The sequence below is a fragment of the Neomonachus schauinslandi genome, chromosome 7 (assembly GCF_002201575.2).
Source record: "Neomonachus schauinslandi chromosome 7, ASM220157v2, whole genome shotgun sequence".
Lineage (NCBI taxonomy): Eukaryota > Metazoa > Chordata > Mammalia > Carnivora > Phocidae > Neomonachus > Neomonachus schauinslandi.
The window spans coordinates 8,251,377-8,276,393 of NC_058409.1; the positions used below are offsets into that span (position 1 = coordinate 8,251,377).

General features: G+C 39.6%; 1 protein-coding gene across 1 annotated transcript in view; it reads left to right on the forward strand.

Moving 5' to 3' along the window:
- Nucleotides 1-25,017, forward strand: part of KCNN2 (potassium calcium-activated channel subfamily N member 2) — a 153,901-nt gene that overhangs the window by 124,677 nt on the left and 4,207 nt on the right. The window contains exons 6-7 of the mRNA XM_021701941.2: nt 3,320-3,430; nt 18,886-19,013. Of these exons, the coding sequence (XP_021557616.2) occupies nt 3,320-3,430; nt 18,886-19,013 (239 nt within the window). The remainder of the gene's footprint in view (nt 1-3,319; nt 3,431-18,885; nt 19,014-25,017) is intronic.

Below are 25,017 nucleotides of genomic sequence, written 5' to 3' on the forward strand. Positions count from 1 at the left end.
TACACTAAAACTATTTAGATTTTGTGGCAAATGTTGAAAAGTGAACAGAATAGATGTGCTTTCAAAAGCTATTCTTTTTTTTAAATTTGAAGTATAGTTGATACACAATACTATATAAGTTTCAGTGTATAATGCAGTGAACAGACATTTCTATACATTATGACATGATCACCAGAAGTCTAGTTACCCTCTGTCACCATACAAAGCTATCACAATATTATTTACTATATCCCTTAGAATGTATTCCATATCCCCATGATCTATTTATTTTATAGTTGGAAGTTCTCTGTATTTATTCGTTTCTGTTGCCTTTGTTCATTTGTTTTTTTAAAAAATTCTGCATATAAGTGAAATCATATAGTATTTGTCCTTCTCTGATTTCACTTAGCATAGAAACTTCTAGTTCCATCCATGTTGTTTCCAATGGCAAGATCACATTCTTTATAGCTAATATTCCATTCAGATAAATCCTCCGAAGTGGAATTACTGGATTGTATGGTAGTTCTATTTTTAATTTTTTGAGGAACTGCCATACTGTTTTCCTTAGTGGCTGTACCAATTTACATTCCCATCAACAGTGCACGAGGGGTCCTTTTCCTCTACATCATCTTTGACAACACTTGTTATTTCTTGTCTTTTTGGTATTTGCCCTTCTGACAGGTATAAGGTGATATCTCATTTTGGATTTGCTTTGCACGTCCCTGATGCCTAGTGATGCTGAGCATCTTTTCATTTTTTTGCTCATTTTTAGTCGGGTTATTTGGTTTTTCTGGGTGTTGAGTTGTAGGAGTTCTTTATATATTTTGGATATTAACCCCTTATTGGATCTATTATTTGCAAATATCTTGTTCATTCAGTAAATAGGTTGCTTTTTCCTTTGTTGATGGTTTCCTTCACTGTGCAAAAGATTTTTAGTTTGATGTTGTCCCATTATTTATTTCTGCTTTTGTTGCCCTTGCCTGAGTAAACAGATCCAAAATTTGCTGCTCACAGTGCTGAGTTTACTGCCTGTGTTTTTTTTTTTTTTTCTGGGAGGGAGTTTTATGGTTTCAGGTGTCACATTTAGGTCTTTCATTCATTTTGAGTTTATTTTTGTGGATGGTATAAGAAGGCAGTCCAGTTTTTCCAACATCATTTATTGAAAAGACCATCTTTTCCCCATTTTTTTTTCTTGTCACCTTTGTTGTAAGTCGGCCATAGAAGCACAAGTTTATTTCTGGGCTCTCTATCCTGTTCCATTGATCTATATGTCTATTTTTGTGCCAGTACCATGCTGTTTTGATTACTGTAGCTTTGTAATATGGTTTGAGATCAGGGAGCATGACACCTCTAGCTTTGTTCTTCTTTCTCAAGATTGCTTTGGCTAATGGGGGGGTCTTTTGTGGTTATATATAAATTTGGGGCTCATTTGCTCTAGTTCTATGAAAAATACCATTGAAATTTTGATAGGGAGCACTGAATCTGTAGCTTGCTTTGAGTAGTATGGATATCTTAATTCATCCAATTCATGAGCATGTTCTGTCTTTCCATTGATTTGTGTCCTCTTCAGTTTTCAGAGTACAGGTCTTTCACCTCCTTAAATTTGTTTCCAAATGTGGATTCTTTTTAAATGATAAAATTAGGAGCAAATTATGTATATAATTTTCTGATTTGCTTATTTAAATATTATGTTGCCTTTAAGTATTATAGAAATAAAATTTTAATGCAGCCATAATATATTATGGATATGCTCCGAGTAATTCCCATTCCTCAATATTAGATACTGAAGGTGAAGATTACCATGTACGTAAGTTGCAGAGTTGCTTTTCTACCATGTACGTAAGTTGCAGAGTTGCTTTTCTAACTAGTGATTTTCAGACCTACTTGTAATGAGGAAAACTAGGTCACCTCTTGGGACTTTGAGACTCCCTTGGATAGCTATCCAGTGAGCACCTTACCATTTTGGCTAACATAAAGGGGATCCTATTAAAAACTAGTTTAAAAAGATTCAAGGCTGTTGAAAGATCCACAAGTATTGTAACGTCGTGCCGTTGGCACCCCTCTTCAGTGGGCTCCTGCCAAACCCTGTCTTCATCGCTGTCTACTGAGACAGTTTGGCCGGCTCTACCGCGGGGTCCTCTCAGGGGTGTGATTCCATCTAGAGGGCCTAACTTCCCTTTCACAGGCCTGTTGGTAGGTCCTCAGTTTCCCCCTTTGCTCCCAGGAGGTTGGCTGTGCCCAAGATCCATGAGGTAACTGCAGTAGCATGACCTTGCCTAAAAAATAACAGCAGGTATCCCGGCCCTGCCTCCTGGCCCTGTATGAAATCACTGGCCTTACAACCAAAAGACCCCACACCTCATGCATGGGATCATGGAGCAGAAGGACTCTAATCCCCAGGGGTACCGTCAGTGTCTGACATCTCTTCCTAAGAGATTGGCACAGCAGCCTATAATTTAAAAAAGACCACTGCTGGGGCGCCTGGGTGGCTCAGTTGGTTAAGCGACTGCCTTCGGCTCAGGTCATGATCCTGGAGTCCCGGGATCGAGTCCCGCATCGGGCTCCCTGCTCGGCAGGGAGTCTGCTTCTCCCTCTCCCACTCCCCGTTTGTGTTCCCTCTCTTGCTGTGTCTTTCTCTGTCAAATAAATAAATAAAATCTTTAAAAAAAAAAAAAAAAAAAAAAAAAAAAAAAAAAGACCACTGCTGGTTTTTTTCAGAAAAAAGGGAGCCCACGGCTTTCTTAGTACTGGTTAAATGCCTGGAATAGGACAGTTATCCCTTACCTTCAACACTTGATAGCTCTGTTGTCCAGGTTCAAATCACTGAGACCTTCCCATGACCTTGAAGTTTTGCGTAGGTGGAGATAATGCATCTCTTTCCACTCCTGGTAAGTCACAGTCAATTGGCTTGAAGACCTCTGGTCTTAGCTTGAGAGAAGATTATGCAATGTTATTTTTTATGGAATAATGGTTATTTCTACTCCATGCATTTATGCTAACTTACTCAGCTATTATTTGTTCCTATTATGCTTTCAGTTATATAACTGATATGCTCTGTTTGTCTGTTTTTTAAGAAATCTCTCAAATTTCCACAAGTTGCTACTTTACCATTTATATCATGCTTTAGAACTTATGATACATGAACTAAGTTTTTAAATCCCCGCTTACAGGCTTGCTGCTTGAACTCGTTGACCAGGCGTGTTTGGTAGTATGTGTTGAAGTCACTGAATGCTATGGTTTCTTATCCCCGGATACTTACGTACTTGGTGAACATTTTTTTGCATGTGGCTGAGACCAAAAGTAATGACTCATTGGGGTTCTCTTCTCTTCTGGTTTTCAGGGTGCTGGTTGCACAGCCCTGGTGGTCGCTGTAGTGGCAAGAAAGCTAGAACTTACCAAAGCAGAAAAACACGTGCACAACTTCATGATGGATACTCAGCTGACCAAAAGAGTGAGTCATCACCATTGTGTCTTCAAAAGGAGCATTATCGTGCGTTTCTCCATGTTGGGGCAATACGATTTCTGTCTTGACTTCTGAAGCTAACATGATGTGCTTTAACGTTAAAGCCTTCTTGGACTCACTTCCATTTTTTTTTTTTTTTCACACGTTGAGAACAGAGTCATTCTAACTCTAGGTCAGGTAGGAAATAATTGGACAACCTTGGTATTTACTCAAGGATCAGAACAGACCACGTCAGTCCAAATAAATAGGCACACTCAACATTTACGTTTGCAGTATACAAGAAGGGACGAATATTTGATCGAATAGAAAGGAACACAAGGTCAGTGTAATCTAGAAATTTTATGGGGAAGTGATTCAACAATGTCCTACTGAGCTTCTCTGAGCCAGTCACTGTTCTAAAGACTGGGGTTGCAATGACAGCAAGAACCAGCCAATAACTTTCAGGACCCCAAGGTAGGAGCAGAGATAGATACGCCTTTTCTGTGATTTAAAGGCTGTGCAAGAGATGAAGGGATAGCATCCCAATGGGAAACTACAGTAGAAAACAGTAATCACAGTGTTTACAGAGCACTCACTCTGTGCGAAGCTTGGCTCCAAGAATGTCACGCATGTAAACTAATTTCATTCTCAGACAACTTTATGAGGGAAGTGCTAGTAGTATATGCCCATTTTACAAATATGGAAGCCAAGACACAGAGAGGTCCGGTAACTTGCTCAAAGTCATTTTATATCAAAGAGGGAAAAGATTGTTATCCCACTCCCACTAAATTTTTAGCCTCTATGCATTGTCACTTGAGAAACCAAAATAAAAGGTCAGATATAAAACTAAAAATTATTTTATAGCAGTGTCATCTTGCTGCATAACCCAAAGTAGAATCTAATCAAGCTGTCATCAAAACAACAAAACACGTTGTCATTTGGCAATTTTACCCATAAAGGAATCCGTGGAGAGTTCAAGCAGAGTTACAATTTTCAGTGTTTTTACTCATTTTAGATTTTGTTTGTATGAATAAAAGTTATCTCAGCTCATTAGGTAAATACTTCCTAATAGATCAGTCACTTTGATGCACATATTTATGCATATGGGTAGTATTTACAAAATGGAAACATGGATTCCGATTGCCTTGCTCATTTCTAAGTCTTACCATCAGATGTTATTGTGAGACTTCATTGCAGTTGGAAGGTCCATATGTATTCTTGATGACCTGAGCCACTCAATTGCAGACATCACCCTCGTGGCCTGGGTGTGCCCCTTTAGGCTGTCTTCTATCCTCTGGTTTTCTCTCACTCTCCAAACTCATGAACATTCATGAATGTTACAGAAAAGCGCAAGGAGAGGCCTAAGTGCGGAGCTGAATGGAGGGGTGGGATTCTTGTCACTTTCAAAAATATGCTAGGAAATGAAAATACATGCCTTTTAGACTATTAGTCCACATACATTCCAAGCTCGGAGCAGATATTTTATGGATCTCATCGTGGGTTTGTTTGTATGAGTTCCATACTGTATGGTTCGTATCTAAGAGTCAAAAGTTGGGCAGTATCAAAAGAACTCTTCCATAGAGTCCCTTGTATAATCCAAATAATTTTATTGTGAAGGTTATACATTATAAATTTCACAAGAATTAACTTAATGCCACACGGAGGTAGAAAATTACATCAAAACACCATAATAGCCCATACACCTGCATGTAAATCTTTTCAGCAACAAGAACAAAAGGTGTGACAGGATCACAAATAAGAAAAACCAAGTTAGCATGTTGAGGCAGAGTTCCCCGGCTTTCATAAGCAGGTACTTAATTTTAACTGAAGAAGGAAACATGTAATTTCTTTAGATTGGCTTGGGGCTATTGCTATTCCATATCCTACTTACTGAATAGACGGATATTAAAATCCATAGTGGAACACCTTTGATGAAGAGATCTGGGATATTTGTACAGGTCTCCCAGGATCATTTGGGAGACATTCCAGCTTGGTTTTATCATTTAATTATTTTAGCTTGGGGTCACTCAGTTTCAGCACTGTTGACCTTTGGGACTGGATAGTTCTCTGTCCGGCAGCTGTCCTTGTGCATTGTTGACTGTTTAGCAGCATCCGTGGTAGACTCGTGACAACCAAAAATGCCTCTAGACATTGCCAAATGTCCCCTCAGCAGACCAAATTGCCCACGGTGAGAACTGCTGCTTTCGTGTGTTATTCCCCAGCGGTTTGGAGACTGGGACAATCCTCATAGCAGATATTCTTTGTGTCTACTCAATTTATTATAATCTTCCTGGGTATAACATGTATTTAACAAAAGTACCCAGTGTACCTATTGTAGTTGGGGTTCTGTTTTAACTGCTGAGGATGTAGAATTGAAATATCATAGCCCAGGACTCAGGGTATTTTTAAGCTTTTACACTGCTGTGCCTTCAGGAAATCAGATGAAAGATCTGTTTTTGTTTTTGTTTTTTCTCTACTTGGCAGAAAAATGCACTTGTGTTCTTGCTTCTGTTGCTCATGAGCCCTCCCCCGTCCGCCCAAAGCCTGGTCTGGACCCTCTTTGGAGGACTGTGGATCTAACAGCCTTTCTAAGTTCTTGTATACTTTAGCTTGACTCATAATGCAACATTATCTATAGGGAGTTTCTTTCATAGAGAGTTTTTTCAGTAAGAAGTACTATCCTAATTCCAAAATTCATATTCTCCACAATGCTTTAATTCTATTATCTCATTACTACTTTTTTTTTTTTTAAGATTTTATTTATTTATTTGACAGAGAGAGACACAGCGAGAGAGGGAACATAAGCAGGGGGAGTGGGAGGGGGAGAAGCAGGCTTGCTGCTGAGCAGAGAGCCCGATGCGGGGCTCGATCCCAGGACCCTGGGATCATGACCTGAGCCGAAGGCAGAGGCTTAACGACTGAGCCACCCAGGCGCCCCTCATTACTACTTCTTAAAAGCTTAGCTGCTGGGCGCCTGGGTGGCTCAGTTGGTTAAGCGACTGCCTTCGGCTCGGGTCATGATCCTGGAGTCCCGGGATCGAGTCCCGCATCGGGCTCCCTGCTCGGCGGGGAGCCTGCTTCTCCCTCTGACCCTCCCCCCTCTCATGTGCTCTCTCTCATTCTCGCTCTCTCAAATAAATAAATAAAAAATCTAAAAAAAAAAAAAAAGCTTAGCTGCTTTGCCGTAGTAACTTGGGACAGAGGTCTCTTATAGGCCTAAGAAAGGCATTCCAGCAGGCTTGCCAACAGCTTGAATTTACAGGTACAAATGTTAAAATGGCATTAGAATCAAACAAATTTCTCAGGATACCCATTTCATTATTATAGTCAGTACAATATATGGAAATAATAGCCCTTTATAGTCCTCTTCAACTTAAGGAGTATCATTTACTTGGCACTTGATTCCATTTGGTTATTTATGGAATTTCTAAATGGGCCCATTTATAATTTTACCTTTTTAAATAAAAATTCTAAAATACTGGAAGATGATGGAAAAATAGGATCCTGAGCTCACCTCTTCCTCTGGATACACCAGGGCTACAACTACAGATAATGCAGCTGACTCTGGACATTACCTGAAGACTAGCAGAAGGGATCTTCTACAGTTAAAGAAAAAGCCACATGGAGAAGGGGCAAAGATGCAGCTGAGAACCCAATCCCCTGCATGGCGACCCACAGGATGGAGGGCTATTACAGGCACAGAGATCCTACCTAAGGAGCATCTCACATTACTGGGGACCTGCACCAGAAAGATGAGTCTCCATAACTTCTGAATTCAAATTCACTCCCACTCCAGGAGTGGGAGTGCTGGTGGACACCATTTTCTTGCCCTCCTTCAGCCTGGCTGCACTTTGCAGGAACCAGTTATGGTACTCTCCATCTACCTTGCTAGCACTGGTCATCCAACTGAGCATCCCCCTGAAGCAAGTACTGTCCTGGGGGGTTGGGGATCAGCCCCACCTACCAGTGGGCCTAGAACAGTCAAAGCCCAGGCACAACAGGAGGGCACATGCTGCCCACAGGGGACACCTCTGGAGTACCTGGTTCTGGTGACCAGGGTGAATGGACTGTGCTACTGGGCCCCACAGGACACTTTCTACAGAAGACCAATGCTTACAAGACCAGGAGACAGAGCTGATCTACCTAACACATTGTAATAAGCAAAGAGAATCAGACAAAATGAGGACACAGAGGAATATGTTCAAAAAGAAAGAAAAAGGCAAAAACCTAAGAAAGACAACTGAACAAACAAAATGGAGATAAGTAATCCACCCGATGATAAAGAGTTCAAAGTAATTGTCCTAAAGATGCTCACCAGACTTGGGATGAACTCAGAACTTCAACAGAGATGGAAAATATAAAGAACCAATCAGAGCTGAAGAATACAATAACAAGAGAAAAACACACTAGAGGGAATCAACCGTAGAGCAAAGGGTGCAGGAACCAGATGGAAAATAGGGTAACTCACATTATAGGGGCCCCAGAAGCAAGAGAGAGAAAGGGGCAGACTACTTACCAAAGATAGAATAGCTGAAAACTTCTCTGACCTGGGGAAAAGAAACAGACATCCAGATCCGGGAAGTACAGAGAGACCCAGACAAGATGAACCCAAAGAGGCTGACACCATGACACATATTAAAATGGCAAAAGAGAGAATCTTAAAAGTAGCAAGAGAGGGGCGCCTGGGTGGCTCAGTCGGTTAAGTGTCCAACACTTGATATCGGCTCAGGTCATGATCTCAGGGTTGTGAGATCGAGCCCCACGTCAGGCTCCAAGCTCAGTGTGGAGACTCAAGATTCTCTCTCTCCCTCTGCTCTCCCCCACTCCCATTCACGCTGGCTCTCTCAATAAATTAAGTAAGTAGCAAGAAAAAAGCAACTAGTTAGGTACAAGGGAAACCCCATAAAGCTATCAGCTGAGTTTTTAGCAGAGTTTACAGGCAAGAAGGGAGTGGCATGATATATTCAAACTGCCGAAAGGGAAAAAACTTATACCAACAATATTCTACCCAGATAGCTTATCATTCAGAATTGAAAGAGACATAAAGGAGTTAATTACCACTAAACCATCCTTTTAAGAAATGTTAATGGGACTTCCTCAAGTAGGAAAGAAAGGCCTTAACCAGAAGAAAATTATGAAAGGAAAAAATTTCACTGGTAAAAATATAGTAAAGGTAGTAGATCAATCACTTATAAAGCTAGTATGAAGGGTCAAGGACAAAAGCAGTAAAATCAGTTACATCTACAGAAATTAGTAAAGGGATACACAAAATAAAAAGATGTAAAATATACATATAAAACATGAGTGGCAGAATAGAAAGGTAGTGCTTTTTTTTTTTTTTTTGAGAGAGAGAGGGAGAAAGAGAATCTTAAGCAGGCTCCCCACCCAGCACAGAGCCTGAAGTGGAGCTCCATCTCACAACCCTGAGATCATGATCTAAGCCAAAATCAAGAGTCAGATGCTTAACAGATTGAGCCACCCAGGCGCCCCTAGAAAGGTAGTGCTTTTAGAATGCCTTTGAACTTAAGTGACCATCAACTTAAAATAGACTGTTATACACATTGAATATTATATATGCACCTCATTGTAACCACAAGCCAAAAACCCGTAATAGGCACACACAAAATAAAAAGAATCCTAACATAAAGCTACCAAAAACTATCAAACCAGAAGAGAGCAAGAAAAGAAAAACAGAACTACGAAAACAACCAGAAAAGAAAATGGGAATAAGTACATACCTGTCAACAATTACTTTAAATGTAAGTGGACTAAATGATCCAATCAAAAGGCACAGGGTAACTGAATGGATAGAAAAACAGGACCCATCTACATGTTGCTTACAAGAGACTCTCTTTAGACATAGGGACGCATACAGACTGAAAGTGCAGGGATAGAAAAAGATATTCCATGCAAATGGAAAGGGAAAAAATCTAGGGTAGCAATACTTACATCACACAAAATAGATTTTAAACCAAAAGACAAAGAAGGGAATTACATAATGATAAGAGGAACAGTCCAACAGAAGGATATAATAATTATAAATATCTATATACCCAATATGTGAGCACCTAAATACATAAGCAAATATTAATAGACATAGAGGGAGAAGTTGACAGTAATACAATAATAGGGGACTTTAACACCCCACTTACAGCAATGGATAGATTATCCAGACAGAATCAACCAGGAAACCGTGGCTTTGAACACACATTAGACCAGGTGGACCTAACAGATATATAAAGAACATTCTATCCCCAAACAGCAGAATACCCATGATTTTCAAGTACACCTGGGACACTCTCCAGAACAGATCACATATTAGGCCAAAGAGCAAGTCTCAATAAGTTTAAGAAGGCTGAAATCTTATCAAGCATCTTTTCCAACCACAATGCTCTGAAACTAGAAAACAATTACAAGAAAATTACTGGAAAAAATACACGGAGGCTATACAACATGCTACCAAATAACCAATGGGTCTATGAAGAAATTGAAGAGGAAATTAAAAAAAAAAATACATATAGACAAACGAAAATGAAAACACAATAGTCCAAAATCTTTGAGATATAGCGAAAGCAGTTCTTAGAGGGAAATTTATGGCAATACAGGCCTACCTCAAGAAACAAGAAAAATCACAGATAATCTAACCTTACACTTAAAGAAACTAGGAAAAAGAACAAATAATGCCCAAGGTTAGTAGAGGGAAAGACATACTAAAAATCAGAGCCAAAATCAATAGAGACTAAACAACAATGGAAAGGATCAATGACACTAAGAGCTGGTTCATTGAAAAGGTAAAGAAAATTGATAAACCCTTAACCAGACTCCTCAAGCAAAAAAAGAGCAAGGACACAAATATATAAAATCAGAAATGAAAGAGAAGTAACAACCGACATGACAAAAATACAAAGGATTATGAGAGACTGCTACAAAAAAGTATACACCAACAAATTGGACAACCTAGAAGAAATGGATAAATTCCTAGAAACATACAATCTTCCAAGACTGAATCAGAAAGTAGAAACCTGAACACATCAATTACTAGTAATAAAACTGAACCCATAATAATAATAAACTCCCAGCAAATGTCCAAACCCAAATGGCTTCACAGGTGAATTCTACCAAACATTAAAAGAGTTAACACTTACCCTTCTCATACTATTCCAAAAAGAAGAGGAAGAAATGCTCCCAGATTCATTCTAGAGGTCAGCATTACCTTGATTCCAAAACCAAAAAGAAAGACACTACAAAAAATAGAAAACTACAGACCAATATTCCTGATGAACATAGATATAAAAATCCTCAGCAAAATATGAGTAAACCACATTCAACAATACATTAAAAGGATCATCCACCAACAAAATAAAAAGGCAATCTATTACTGAAGGGCAGAATATATTTGCAAGTGATATACCAATGAGGTGTTAATATTAAAAATATATAAGAACTAATATAACGCAATACCAAAAGAACCCCAAATAATCCAATTAAAAAATGGTTAGAGGGCCTGAACAGAAATTTTCCAAAGAAGACACACCAATGGCCAACAGGCACATGAAAAGATGCTCAACATCACTCAGCATCGGGAAAATTCAAATCAAAATGGTTAGTATCAAAAGGACAAGATGTAACAAGTGTTGATGAAAATGTAGAAATAAGGGAGCCCTCATGGACTGTTGGTGGGAATGTAAATTGGTACAGCCACTATGGAGAATGACATAGGGGTGCCTAAAAAAAAAATTAAAACTAGAAATACTGTACAATCAAGCCCTTTCATATCTGGGTATTGAAAATGAAAACACTAATTAGAAAAGATATATGTACCCCTATATTTATTGCATTATTTAACATAGCTAAGATATGGAAGCAATGTAAGTTTCAATCAGATGAATGGATGCAGAAGATGTGATACATAGATACACAATGGAATATTACTCAGCTATAAAAAAGGATGGAATGTTGCAGTTTACGACAACATGGATGGAGCAAGTGAAATAAGTCAGACAAACACAAGGTACCATATGATTTCATTCGTAGGTGGAAGTTAAGAAACAAATTAATAAACAAAGTTAAAAAGAAACACAGACCAAAAAAAACAAAACAAAACAAACCAGGCTTTACACACAAACAATGTATCATGGAACACTACATCAAAAACTAATGATGTAATGTATGGTGATTAACATAATAAAATTAAAAAGAAAAAGAATGTGATATATATTTTTAAATACGTTTTTATATATTTTTAATAGATATGGAATATATATGAAATCTTGTCATTTCCAACAACATGGATGGAGCTAGAGAGTATAATGCTAAGCAAAATAAGTCAGAGAAAGACAAATACCATATGCTTTTCGCTCATGTGCAATTTAAGAAACAAATGAACAAAGGGAAAAAAAAGAGACAAACCAAGAAACAGACTCATAACTATAGAGAACAAAGTGATGGTTACCAGAGGGGAGGTGGTGGTGGGGAATTGGTGACATAGATGAAGGGGATTAAGAGTACATTCATTGTGATGAGCACTGAGTAATGTATAGAATTGTTGAATCACTGTATTGTACACCTGAAACTAATAAAACACTGTATGTTAACTATACTGGATTTAAAATAAAATTTAAAAAACAAAAGAAAAAAAAAAACAGGCTTTTAAATACCCAGAACCAACCATAGTTGCCAGAGGAGAGTGGGGTTTGGGGATGGGCAAGATAGTGGAAGGGGATTAAGATGTACAAACTTCCAGTTATAAAGTGAGTAAGTCAAGTACAACATTGGGAATATAGTCCGTATTCTTTTTTTTTTTTTTTTAAAGATTTTATTTATTTATTTGAGACAGAGAGAATGAGAGACAGCATGAGAGGGAGGAGGGTCAGAGGGAGAAGCAGACTCCCTGCTGAGCAGGGAGCCTGATGCGGGACTCGATCCCGGGACTCCAGGATCATGACCTGAGCCGAAGGCAGTCGCTTAACCAACTGAGCCACCCAGGCGCCCTATAGTCCGTATTCTTGTGACAACTTTGCACGGTGACATGCAGATTGTAAGTGCAGTAATGCTGAGCACACAGATAATTGTTAAGTCACCATGTTGTCCACACCCCAACTAATGGACCATTGTATGTCAACTACAATTTAAAAAGAGTTCAAAAATCTGAACGATCAGGACTGATTTCTGGGATATAACCAAGAGTAAACAAGGACCTAAAAGCCATACAGAGTTACCAAGAGGAAGGTTCAAGATACAAGTTCAAGGGTGCTATTTATGGCTAGAGAAAACTGCAACTATCCCTTGAAACACTGCACAGAAGAAATCTTTTTTTTTCTGATGGTCAGCAGGGGTAATGATTATAGACATTCTGAAATCTGAATAGGCTTGTAAAGAAGCAGCAGTATGAATGTTAAACAATTGATTATTTCTTCCAGGAAGAAATGTAACTTTCCAAGCCTCCCATTGTGTCTCTTAACTGCATTGAACAATTTCCATGAAAAATTATTCACCGTGCCCAAGTTTCCAGAGGAACAATTTCATATAGAAATCGTTTCTCTGTTTGACAACCTTAGCTACGTAAAATACTATGTTTGAAAGTAGAACACACTATTCATTGCACAGTATATATTAGGGGAGATTGTTCCATGTAATTCCAAAAGTTTATATGCCACTCTACAATTCAAAAATGGCCAAGGAGGTACATGGACCCAGAATAATCTAATGATTTCAAAATGAAAGCATAATATCAGTAACTTGTCATGGGGCTTAGGAAGATAGGACTAGCTATTTCGTAGATTTGCAGTTTATCACCTGACAGAGGCAGCGTGTTTACCATGCTCTATCTTTTGGAAATATTATTGCTCTTCATCCATGTCTGAGCCAAGAAGAAATCCTGGAGTTTGGCCCTCTGCATACTTCCATTTTAGAAGGAAACTTGAAAACAAGCAATTCTGGGAGCCCAGACCTCATTTTTAAAGTAGCTAGATGTACCACAAAAGATAATTATACATATTAATGTCCACTGTGGGTGTTTCCAATCCTGTTAAGAATTCTCAATAAGATCCATAATAAGAACACCATTATGCAGTTACATAATTTTGTTTCCTACGTGCCTCTTAGCAAGTGAACAGAAATTCTGGAGGATTTCGTCTATGGAGCTTTTCCATTGTGCTTGGTGACATAAGCCGCAGTGGGTGAAGACACGGAATGAATGGTCGCCGGGGCTTCCCTCTGTTCCAAAGCTCCAGAGTTCACCCAGCCCCACCTACCTGCTGCCAAGGGGAACTGGGCGGCACGTGGTGTTGGTGTTCCGGCTTATAAGCCTTGTCTGTGTTGTCCCGGCCATCCCGAAGACATCACCCACAGCATACGAAGCAACATTTTACCCATTTTACTGTCGTGGGGAGAACGAGAGGCAGGGAACTCTCTCGCTTCTTCAGGCACAGGCTATGTGCCTTCCTCTTAAATTCAGAAAGAGTGGGAAGCATTGCCCCAAAATAAGTCTCTGAAGGGAGAGGCAAGAGGAAAAAAGGACAAAGAAATGGAGGTTTCTTCTTTAAGAATCACAGTAGTCAAAAGCAAAGGAACAATATAAACAAAGTACCCTTTTTAAGACAGTGCTTTAATAACCTGTCTCTATCTAGGTTTGAGCAAAGCAAAGTTTCAGTTAAAAGTCCATCCGCTTTAAGGGCTTTTGTGGTTTATCAAATATTGTTACACTTAAAAATATTGTTTACCTTGCTATCTGTGGCTTTAATTTTTTTTTTTTTTATCATTACCTGTAAGTCGGGAGTAGAACATTTCATATCCTTTCTACCTGTGAAGATGCTTTTAAGGCATCTGGGTAAGTACTATTACCTTCAGTAGTATTATTGCTTTTAGGGCCTTTGTGTTCTCAAAATACCTGATTATTAATATGCCTGTCAAAATGCTTCTGATAAAAGATTTTAATTGGAGTTGAGCATGAGTCAGGCAGAGCAAATGTTCATGTTTTCCTTTTTTTCTCTCATTTTTTGATGTACAGGAAAGAAGTTCTATTTCACAGGGGCTCTGGCCCATTAATTGGCACTAGAATTATTACAGTTACGATTTTGGGGGGTCAGATCTATGATCTCCCTCTAGCAACTATCATAGTATCTAACATGTGATAGACACTTAATAAATGTGTTGAATTAGTAACTGGAAATTAGGGAAGACCTGGTGAGATCATAGGTCTCTTCTGTAACCTGTATACCCTTCTTATCCAAAGGGTCCTTTGGTTGATAAGTATGTATCTGTGGTTCATGATTAGAAGTTTTTATGATGCAAAGTATATACTACGGTATCAAATATTTAGTACCACCTATGCCCAAAGCACTGCGCTAGGGGACACAAAGATTAGTGTCAACACCCATGCCCTCTGAGAGTCTGTAAATGCCCCCAAAGGGCAGGAGAGAGCTCCAGGGTTACATTGCGAGATAACTGTATGGCAGCGTTCTTAACTTCGTTAACAAAAGAAACTTGCCCTCTAAGTCAACTTCCCTTTCATCTAAGCGATCACTAATGCATAGACCTACTTCTCTTCTCCAATTGGCTATCACTGCCCTGTAACAATCCCCCATTGTTCAAACCTGTGGAACACTGAGGTACTTTGTACCCTGTCCCCTGTCCCTTTCAGCCCTAAGAGAGGCTGGAAAAACCTACTTATCCCAGGCACATGTGATCACTAGGCAGAGGGTGCATGTTTCTACTCTTAGATGTTTGTCTTGTGGCTGCCATCTTGAAAAGTACCAGTTAAATGGGATGACTTCAGAGTTTTATTTTTGTGTTTCAAAACCTATTACGGAGTTAGAAAGGGGGATGTTTCAACATAAATGCATCTGTCTCATAGTTTTTCAAAGCAGCTGTAGGGATTTCATTTTCAGATGAGGAATCATTTTCATTTTTAGCCTGTCAACTACAGTGAGTGTTTTGTGCATACAAATCCTGCCACAAAGACCTTGGGGGTGTCAACCCACCCCAATGATCTCAGAAATTGAGGTTCCCTACTCCCCTTCAGCCATTCCCCCACCATCCCAAAGAGAACAAAAAATCATTTAAAATACCTCGAGGGCAAGCAGCAAATCGCTTTTTTAAAGATTTAAGAACTTGAGGAATTTGGCATTTGGTGTTTATGGATGGGAATCCAAAGCAAAATCAGTTGTTGTGTTCTCTTGCAAACACTCCTATGTTCAACTGCTGTGTTACTGTCCCATCTGTTTTTTACCAAGTTTTCTAGCTTCCTCCTCTGTGTCTTGAGCTGATAAAATCAAGGAGGGGGCGTCTACCAGGTTCCCTTACCATCTTCCAGGCAGCTAAAGCTGTTCAGATAGCTGAGACCTCCCTTCAATGGCCCTTCTGTTTCTTAGTGGGGAAGGGCCTATTCCAACCCCAACTGGTGCTGACCAATAACTTCCTACCCCTTTCCCTTTAAAAGCAAGGTCCTCAACCCTTGGCCACTTACACAGCATCCTTACCTCTGAAATGGATGTAACGATCAGATGGAAAAGCCCTCCCAAAGGCGACTCCTACCCCTGTAAAGAAGAGAAATCTGTTTCTGTAAAAATGAAGAGCCAAGAATTTAACTGGAACACCTTTCAACTTCACTGTGGACGGTGGTGATGTTTCTTGGACTCTCTGCTGGCATTCAGCACCTAATACTTCAATCCTGTTTCTGCAATGAATGCTCTCTGTGCAGAGTCTGATGAATATCCAGAGGAAGTGCATCATAAACCAAAGTTGCTGCTAAAAGCAGTTCTAAGAAGCGAGTCATTTTCTTAACGTGGGTTCTAGCAATTCAATTTCACTCAGAAAGAAAGAAACCTTTACAGCAGCATGAACAGGATTCACCACCAGCTACCAAACCTGAGGCTTTCTGTGCTAAAAGTGAAAAAATACATGTACATCCCTGCGATCATAGTTGTAATGTAATTCTAAGACTCTTCCTTATTGAAAACTAAGACCTGAAAAAGACTTTAGTAAGAATTCTACTTTTCTCATGTAGAGAAGAGAAAACTAAAGTCCTGTGAGGTTTAGCTAGTCTCCTTGACCTAACTTACTTAGTCCAAAGTCAAGAACTTAGAACCATTTCTCAAGTCCAGTTCACTGTTCGGTCTTCCCCACCACTTTGCCTTTCTTACAAAGTTGTCTTCCTCTACCCAGCCCCCCGCCCCGAAACATCCTTTATCCATCACTCAATCACTCAGAAGAATTCAATGGATCAACTTTTTTTTTCGGATTTTTTTTATTCGTTTCAGAGGTCCAATTTAGTGATTGATCAGTTGCATACAACCCCCAATGCTCATTCTATCAAGAGCCCTCCTTAATGCCCATCACCCAGTTACCCTATCCCTCCAGCCCCCTCCCCTCCAGCAACCCTCAGTCTGTTTCCTAGAGTTAAGAGTCTCTCATGCTTTGCCTCATGGATCAACTTCTTAGAGTAAGTCATTAATAATTAGCCTAAGTGAAACCTCTGGGTCATCATACCTTGCACTATGAGCAAGGGAGAGGCCAAACTTGGCCTTGGCTGGCCTTTATCAGGTTCCAGGAATTGTTGAAGATGCTAATCAAGAAAGTGCTTTCTTGCTCATAGTGCAAGGTATGATGACCCAGAGGTTTCACTTAGGCTAATTATTAATGACTTATTCTAAGAAGTTGATCCATGAGTACTTGCCTGGTGATGAGTATTAAAGAGGGCACGTTCTGCATGGAGCACTGGGTATTATACACAAACAACGAATCATGGAACACTACATCAAAAACTAATGATGAAATGTATGGTGATTAACATAAAACAATAAACAATTTAAAAAAAAAAAGAAAGAAAGAAAGTGCTTGAATATTATAGGAAGTATTCTCACCTCCCATCAGCTACACTAGGCCTTGGCTGTGTTACTGAAACACTTACATCCTTTAGGTTTGTCTCATCCATTTGAAATGCAGCATACTTAAATTAACCAACAAAATCACAACAACATAGACTCTGTCAGTTCATTAAAGTATGCTAACAGGCATACAGTTTGCTAAGTCACCCCAGGAGGGCAGAATAGGGCTGCTTGGACACTGAGCAGTGGAAACATGCCCTTCCTGTCGTTTTGCAGCCAAAAATACCAAACAAGCTTGCAAGAGACAAGATTCACCTTGGCCTTCTGGCATTTTGCCTTCCTCCAGGGAAATGAAGAACATGGGGATAACAATTACAATACAGGGTGGGGAAATCAGCACCTTTTTTCCCCCCTAGTGTTGCCAGACAGGTCACAAGCTCCTCTTGATTTCTTTAAAAAAAAAAAAAAAAAAAAAACTGGTTGAATAAAAAGGTTCCTGAGGGGTAGAGTTTAGCCCAGAAATAGGTCAGTACCTCCCTAATATTCCATTTTAAATGTGGTCCCAAGACAGAAACAGGTACTTTTTAACAGGCTCAGATTCAAGACACATTTTTTTTTTTTTTTTTGAGAAACAGTTACTCAACGAGCTAGAACTTACCATGATCATTCAAATGACAAATATGAACCCCCCCAGCCACGTTGCAAAGGATTCTGCTCTGGAATTTATCAACTGTTGTGTTCGTTTGTTTTCTTTTTTTTTTTTTTTTTAATTTTATTATGTTAGTCACCATACATCATTAGTTTTTTTTGGGTTTTGGGGGTTTTTTTAATTATTATTATGTTATGTTAATCACGATACAGTACATCATTAGTTTTTGATGTGGCGTTCCATGATTCATTGTTTGCTTATAACACCCAGTGCTCCATTTAATACGTGCCCTCTTTAATACCCATCACCAGACTAACCCATCCTCCCACCCCCATCCCCTCTAGAACCCTCAGTTTTTCAGAGTCCATCATCTCTCACGGTTCATCTTCCCCTCCGATTCCCCCCCTTCATTTTTCCCTTCCTTCTCCTAACGTCCTCCATGCTATTCCTTATGTTCCACAAATAGGTGAAACCATATGATAACTGACTTTCTCTGCTTGACTTATTTCACTTAGCATAATCTCCTCCAGTCCCATCCATGTTCATGTAAAAGTTGGGTATTCATCTTTTCTGATGGCTGAGTAATATTTCATTGTTATATGGACCACATCTTCTTTATCCATTCATCTGTTGAAGGGCATCTCGGCTCTTTCCACAGTTTGGCTATTGCGGACATTGCTGCTGTGAACATTGGGGTGCATATGGACCTTCTTTTCACTACATCTGTGTCTTTGGGGTAAATACCCAGGAATGCAATTGCTGGGTCATAGGGTAGCTCTATTTTTAAATTTTTGAGGAACCTCCACACTGTTTTCCAAAGTGGCTGTACCAACTTGCATTCCCACCAACAGTGTAAGAGGGTTCCCCTTTCTCCACAACCTCTTGAACATTTGTTGTTTCTTTCCCTGTCCATTTTTGCCATTCTAACTGGTGTAAGGTGGTATCTCAATGTGGTTTTGATTTGAATTTGTTGTTTGTTTTCTTAACAGGTGAAAAACGCAGCTGCCAATGTACTCAGGGAAACATGGCTAATTTACAAAAATACAAAGCTAGTGAAAAAGATAGATCATGCAAAAGTAAGAAAACATCAACGAAAATTCTTGCAAGCTATTCACCAGTAAGTACCATTTCTCATTTGTTGCCTTCCTGCTTGTGTAGCTCTGGGTCTAAATTCTCACACTTGGTCATTCTTCTCTCGTGAGAGAAGAAAAAAGAAAACACTGTCATATCTGTGCCCAGAAGACATTATTTGGCATTTTAGTAATTCCACAAATGAAATGCTAAGAAGATTGTCCGTTCTTTTTAGGACTAAAAAAATCATTCATTATGGGGGAGAATCGTCATTTACTGTATTAACTAAAATGTCTTCTCAGGTTCTCTCTTTAGAAACAATATTTTCAGTTGCAATTGTATTTCCTACTATAGCTTAATTATTCATCTAGTTTGCTCTAGGATGTTTCGTTTGTATCTACTGCAAAATCTTGACAAACATTTACTGTTTTATGACCTGTCTGGATTTTGTTTTTAACACCCTGCCAACATGTTTCTATGAAGATAGTATAGATGCTTGATTTAATACTTGCATTTTTAAATGAGTCTTTACTCAGGACTTGGGGGATTTTCTATACACTCCGTGTTCATTATAGATTTTATAGTGCCTGCAGACCTTACGCTCTTCCACCATTATTCTGACTTTATCCAGACCACCATTATTCAGTTTGTTGAAGTTCTTCACACCATTTTGTTGTAACACTGTATATAACCATCATAGACTTTTAAAGGACAAATGTCTCTGTAGTGAGTTTCAATAATGACTTGAAAGCACCAATTTTTCTCCCTCAGGCTGGCAGCATCCTTACCGTAAGTACATTCATGTGGGCATCCATCTTGAGGCTGCACAGCCTTGCTCTTAAGTCCATGCCATTTCTGTGTGGGGAAGAGCAGATCTGTCCCATGGATGGGCCAGAAAAGTAGCTTTCCTCATGCAGCCTACCAGGGGAATCATGGAAAGGTAGGTCAACACACTGGGTATCCTGAGTAGATGGCAAGATGTGTCTTTCTCGGAGCCGCCTAGTGTGGTAGACCAGAAAGCTCTGAAGCTGGAGTTTTTATTGTATATCCTCAGGTAGTACATACCTAATATATTACACTGAGAGTCTCTCGGAAATCACTCAGCATTCAAGGGCTACCCTTTCACTTCTCCCTCCAACTGTGCGTTTCTAAATAGTAGCACTCACAGTGTGGACTCTGTCTAGAAATTACTACCGTAATGAGAATAAAATCCAGGCACCGTGAGATCTAAAATGGAGACTCCACACATACAGTACAGTAGAGCCCGCCCTCATGGCTCCTCAGAGCGCTTTAGTCACGTTCTTGCTGCCACCAGCCCCAAAGTGACATCATTTCCCCTTTAGCTCTGGGATGTCACACTGGGCCCCCAACTATGCTTTTTATCCCATTGTAAGGAAAGGCTAGAATTTTAAGATAATACTCTGTCCAAGTCTGGGAATGCGTAAAAGGGAAACACAGAAGGACACAGGATCAGATCTGGCTCCCAAGAAGAAACTGCTTGCTGGAGATCATGGCTACCTTTATAACCAAATACCACCCCCTAGGAGCCTCCACATCTTGGTTCCTTAAAGTTTAGACTAAGAGAGCGAGTCCCCAGAGAGACACTGAGCCTTCACCTCTGAGGACAGGCTGCCTCCTCAAGGGTCCCCGGGTACCCTTCTCCTGGTAGAGTAGCCATTCCTACACCCCCACAAGTGTACCACATAGAAACCCAACATTCATCCAAGATTTCTCCATACTGTGGAGAATCATCCTTTGTTCTTTTAATATTTCAATACGAACTTATATTGTTCAGGTATATTAAAAAAAAAAACACAAAACTTACCTTTGTGTGTGTGAGCAGGTGTGGTCAGTCTGTGGGTCTAGCAACCACACATGCCATTTCCTCTGGGATCATATTTATAACCCTTTCTGTCAGTGTGATGTACCTATTAAATAGAAAATGAAATGTGAGTGGCCTTGGGTACCATTGATAAGTTTTTATATAACAAAACTATTGGAAAAACTGCTTTGATGGTTTCTGTAATAATTTTGTAGCCACATGTGAATGGTGGGTATTTATATTTTTATCTATCTTGTCGCAAAATGCACTCATGCTCCAATCTTGGGGCAGTGGGGGCAGCTTAGGGGTGTTCACTGTAAATTTTTTTCAACTTTGCCACAGGTTTGAAAATTTTTATAGTATGTCAGAAAAAATTATTGGGGGAAGCTAAGTTGAAAAATTGCCCCTAAGCAATTGTTAGATTTCTAGAAGGTGCACGGACCCACTCTTAAGGGGTTCAAGGTATAGCTTACATGGGCCTTCCAGAATCCTGCTCTGGGATAGCATAACAGAGGAAACCATTCATGATTCTTCTGCTTCTTGCAGACATTTCTCATTCTGTTTCTTCAGTAGCAACAATGTAGTTCTAAAGTAGATCAGCTTTGAGCAACGCAAATGTTCTAAATTGTTTTATAACTTAGTCTTGGGGTTATCTGATTTCCTTTGAGGTGGGAGGGTACTTATACTTTGTAAAAAAAAAAATTAAAAAGTACAACTGGACATTTCTATGGGCTGGGTTTTGGCTAGATTATTCTGATCGTGCCTAATCTCTCATTTTGAGTGAGTGAAGTCATGCAGGAAAGCACACAGGGCTCGATTCTTCAGGGCAAGGCTCCCATTGCCCACTATTCAGACACAGATTTATAATTTCATTGGCTAGAGCTCTGCTGGCCTCTCCCATCCTCGGATTTGTCCTGAGAGCTTTTCCAGAGCTCGATCTGGACTCCCCTCTTCCCAGCGTCTCTGCCTGACACATGGCCTCCCTAGTCTCCAGTAGATGCCTGCTTCTCCAGGCTCTGTCCTCTTTCCAGTAACAGATCTGTCTTTAGGGATCATCACTTAGTGCCAGGAAGCATCCTGTGCCTGTAGACCTTTGAGCACTTTTTCTGGTATCAGCATTAACTCTTTTAAAGTGTATCATTCTTCTATCTCAACTACAGACCCAGCAATCAACATGAACTTGTCTTGGAGCCGAGAAATTCAGTAAACAGAATTTCTCTGATGCTGAGTTTTTGGATTACCCACCTTTCAGAAAGCCAGGCTTCTGAACAGCCCCAACTCGGAGTAGATATACCCCCTCCAAGAAACACTGACATTATAATCCCATTGTTGAGACTATTGTCCCTATGACATTCATATTAGACCAAAATGGGTCTTGTAGTTTACTTGGACATCGAGTATCAAAGAGGCCATAATGACCTGGTAGAGGTTCTTCCTTCTGAACCTTCGTTCTGGAGAAAGCGCTGTGTTTCAGGTGAGGCAGTCTCTCAGCAGTGAAGGATGCTAATATAATTGAACAGTGTTTTTCTGTGATCACTGTGCCAAAATCCTGCAGAACCTTAACAGGATCTTTCCGCCAATGAATCGAGCCCCCTGTGCACAATTGAACACCACGCTGTTATTTTGTTCCAGAATATTTTACAGTTTCTTTTCTTTTGTTTTGTCTTTTTATTTCAACAAAATGAAAATAGAGCTCGGAAGTAAGTTGTGTGAGCCGCTCCCCTCAACATTTGCAGAATTTTCTACTGGCTGCATGCACCCAAGTGGATCCTTTATTTGTGAATTTTAGTAGTCTGATTGCTGCTATGGAAATGTGATCCAAAATCATGATCTTTTCCTGTGATAAGTGAAGTTCACAAGGAAGAAGTCAACATATGTTCCTTATTCTTCTTTTGGGGGGCGGGGGGAAGGGAAGTAAAACACACACCTTTTACCTTTTATTCTGACAGCTGAAGCTTTAAGTAGGCTTTTTTTCTGCCAGTTCTATGGTTCAGGCAGTCTCAGAAGCAGCAAGGCAAGATGATTTAAGTACAAGTAGCTCAGCGGATTCCAATCGAATAGGCTGCTCTATGTCAGCTTTCCGGATTAGTGGAAAAGAAAATGGGCAAAATTCTACTGTCAGAAACATAATATAGGAATTCAAGAGAAGCAAATTAGGCTTCACTGTTTGGAAGACAGAGTACTCACCTCAGCGAAGGGACCAGCACTCTGGCCCTTCCGCGGGACCGGCCAAGCTCAGGACTTTGCCTGCACTCACTAGTTGCTGGAGGCTTCTGATCTGGTTCCCCAAACTTGGGTCATTCATGTGCCGACTCTCCTATTACTTAAATCTGAAAACAAAGCTTGATGTAAGTCTCTATCACAAAATGGCTAAAAAACAAAAACAAAAACAAACCAAAATGAAAAAACCTAAAAACCATTCCCAGCAAAGAGAGGTAAAGGCAGCATCAGCCAACAACTGCAACACTGGCGTTGAATTCTAGCCACGGACTGTTGCCTGCAGAAAGCTCTCAGCTGAAATTCTGCTCTCTCTTTTTTCAGAAAGGAGAGACTAGCAGGTGTTGGGAGATAAAAACAGGATAGAACCAGCCTGAGACATTTTTCCTGTAATAATCATGAATTGGAAGAGAATTAAAGAGAACTGTCTCTCCATCTGGTTTAGTATTTAAGGTCTTCTTATTTGCGTGTCACTTAGCCATCTAGAACACCTCTGCTGGTATAAATCCAGCACTTCAGAACCACTGTCCTCACCTAACCCTATTCGTTTCCTCCATTAAGAAACTGAAGGTCAAATTCGGGCCAGGGAGAATGGAGTCCATGTCTGGCCCCTTTGTTTTCTCTAGTACATTTCTGTAGAATGACCCCACACATGTTTCAAGGGGTTTTTTGTTTGTTTGTTTTTTGTTTTTTTTGGCAGGGGGAGGGGAGGGACTTGTTTTTAAAAGGCAGACACAAGAACTGTAATCCTTGTAACTACTTAGAGAAACCTATCTCAACGACGTGTTAGATTTAAATACATATTTGTAAATTTCTTTTACACTTAAACATATTCCATCTCTAGAATAGCACAGAAAGGAGCCAATCAACTGAGTTCCAAGCATTCTAATAGAGAAACACAGACTTGCAATGATATGTTATAACCTTAAGCTGTTTTGGATGGTTAAATATCGTGTTATAGGCAGGTGTCAGTTACACCCATACTGGCAGAAGGAACTCTATCTTCACTGTCAAGCAGATTTGGGGACATATTGGATATCGTAGTTTCAAAACAAAATCACTGTGCATCATGAACATTTGTTGCAAAAATCTCCCTGGCAGTAAAATCTTGCCCTGTGAATTTTTTATCCCTTTTTTGTAATTACCTTTCATTTAAATTGGGAAATTATCAAGATGACTCTCCAACATCAACACTATACTTTACAAACAACATGTCATCAAGGCAAAAAGGTTAGCATGGACTTTTTTTTTTTTTTTAACTAAGTAGCTGAGAGAGACTTGCTCCTCTCCTGGAGCATGGCTCTGAATCGTTGGCTTAAAGAACAATAAACCACTTGTCTCTTGTTGGAAAATCTTCATTTCTTGGTACAGAGTAAGCAATGAATAAATATTTTTTTTAAATATTATAGTAAATAAGGAATAGTAAGAGTTGTCATTCAGAAAGATTTAAAAAAAAAAAAAAAAACCAGTGGTTGTTTGACTGTCAATCAGATATATGCAATGATATTTCAAAGTATCTAAAAGTAACTTTACGAGTACTGGTCCCATCTGTCAGACATTTTAATTGTCCGCTGACTTTTATCTACAATAAAAAATTAAGGGAAATTCTCCCAAGGAAATGGTCTGGCTCCCCTTCAAATTCATGGCAGTTTAAGATAAAAGTCAAGGGAAACACAAGGAAGAATAAGAGAATTATGTGTTTTGAGTTATCTTGCTGCTGGTTGAATAAAAGCTTTCTTTTTGCTAATAAGAATCTCACTTATCACTGTGTTTCATCAGGTTCAAATACCTAACCCAATCCATCTCCAGCTGAACAGGGCTATGCCCCGTATCTAGTCATGTAGGCATAGGAAGGTGCTCACTGCTCCAACATTGATGAAATTGTCGTCGCTTTGCCTATTTCTTCCTATGTCTATTTGAAACGATACTGGGATTTTAAGGAATGTTTTGACTTTTCTCATATGGTTAAATCCTTATGAGCCTTACTCCGTTCAACTTTTAACTCCCTGGT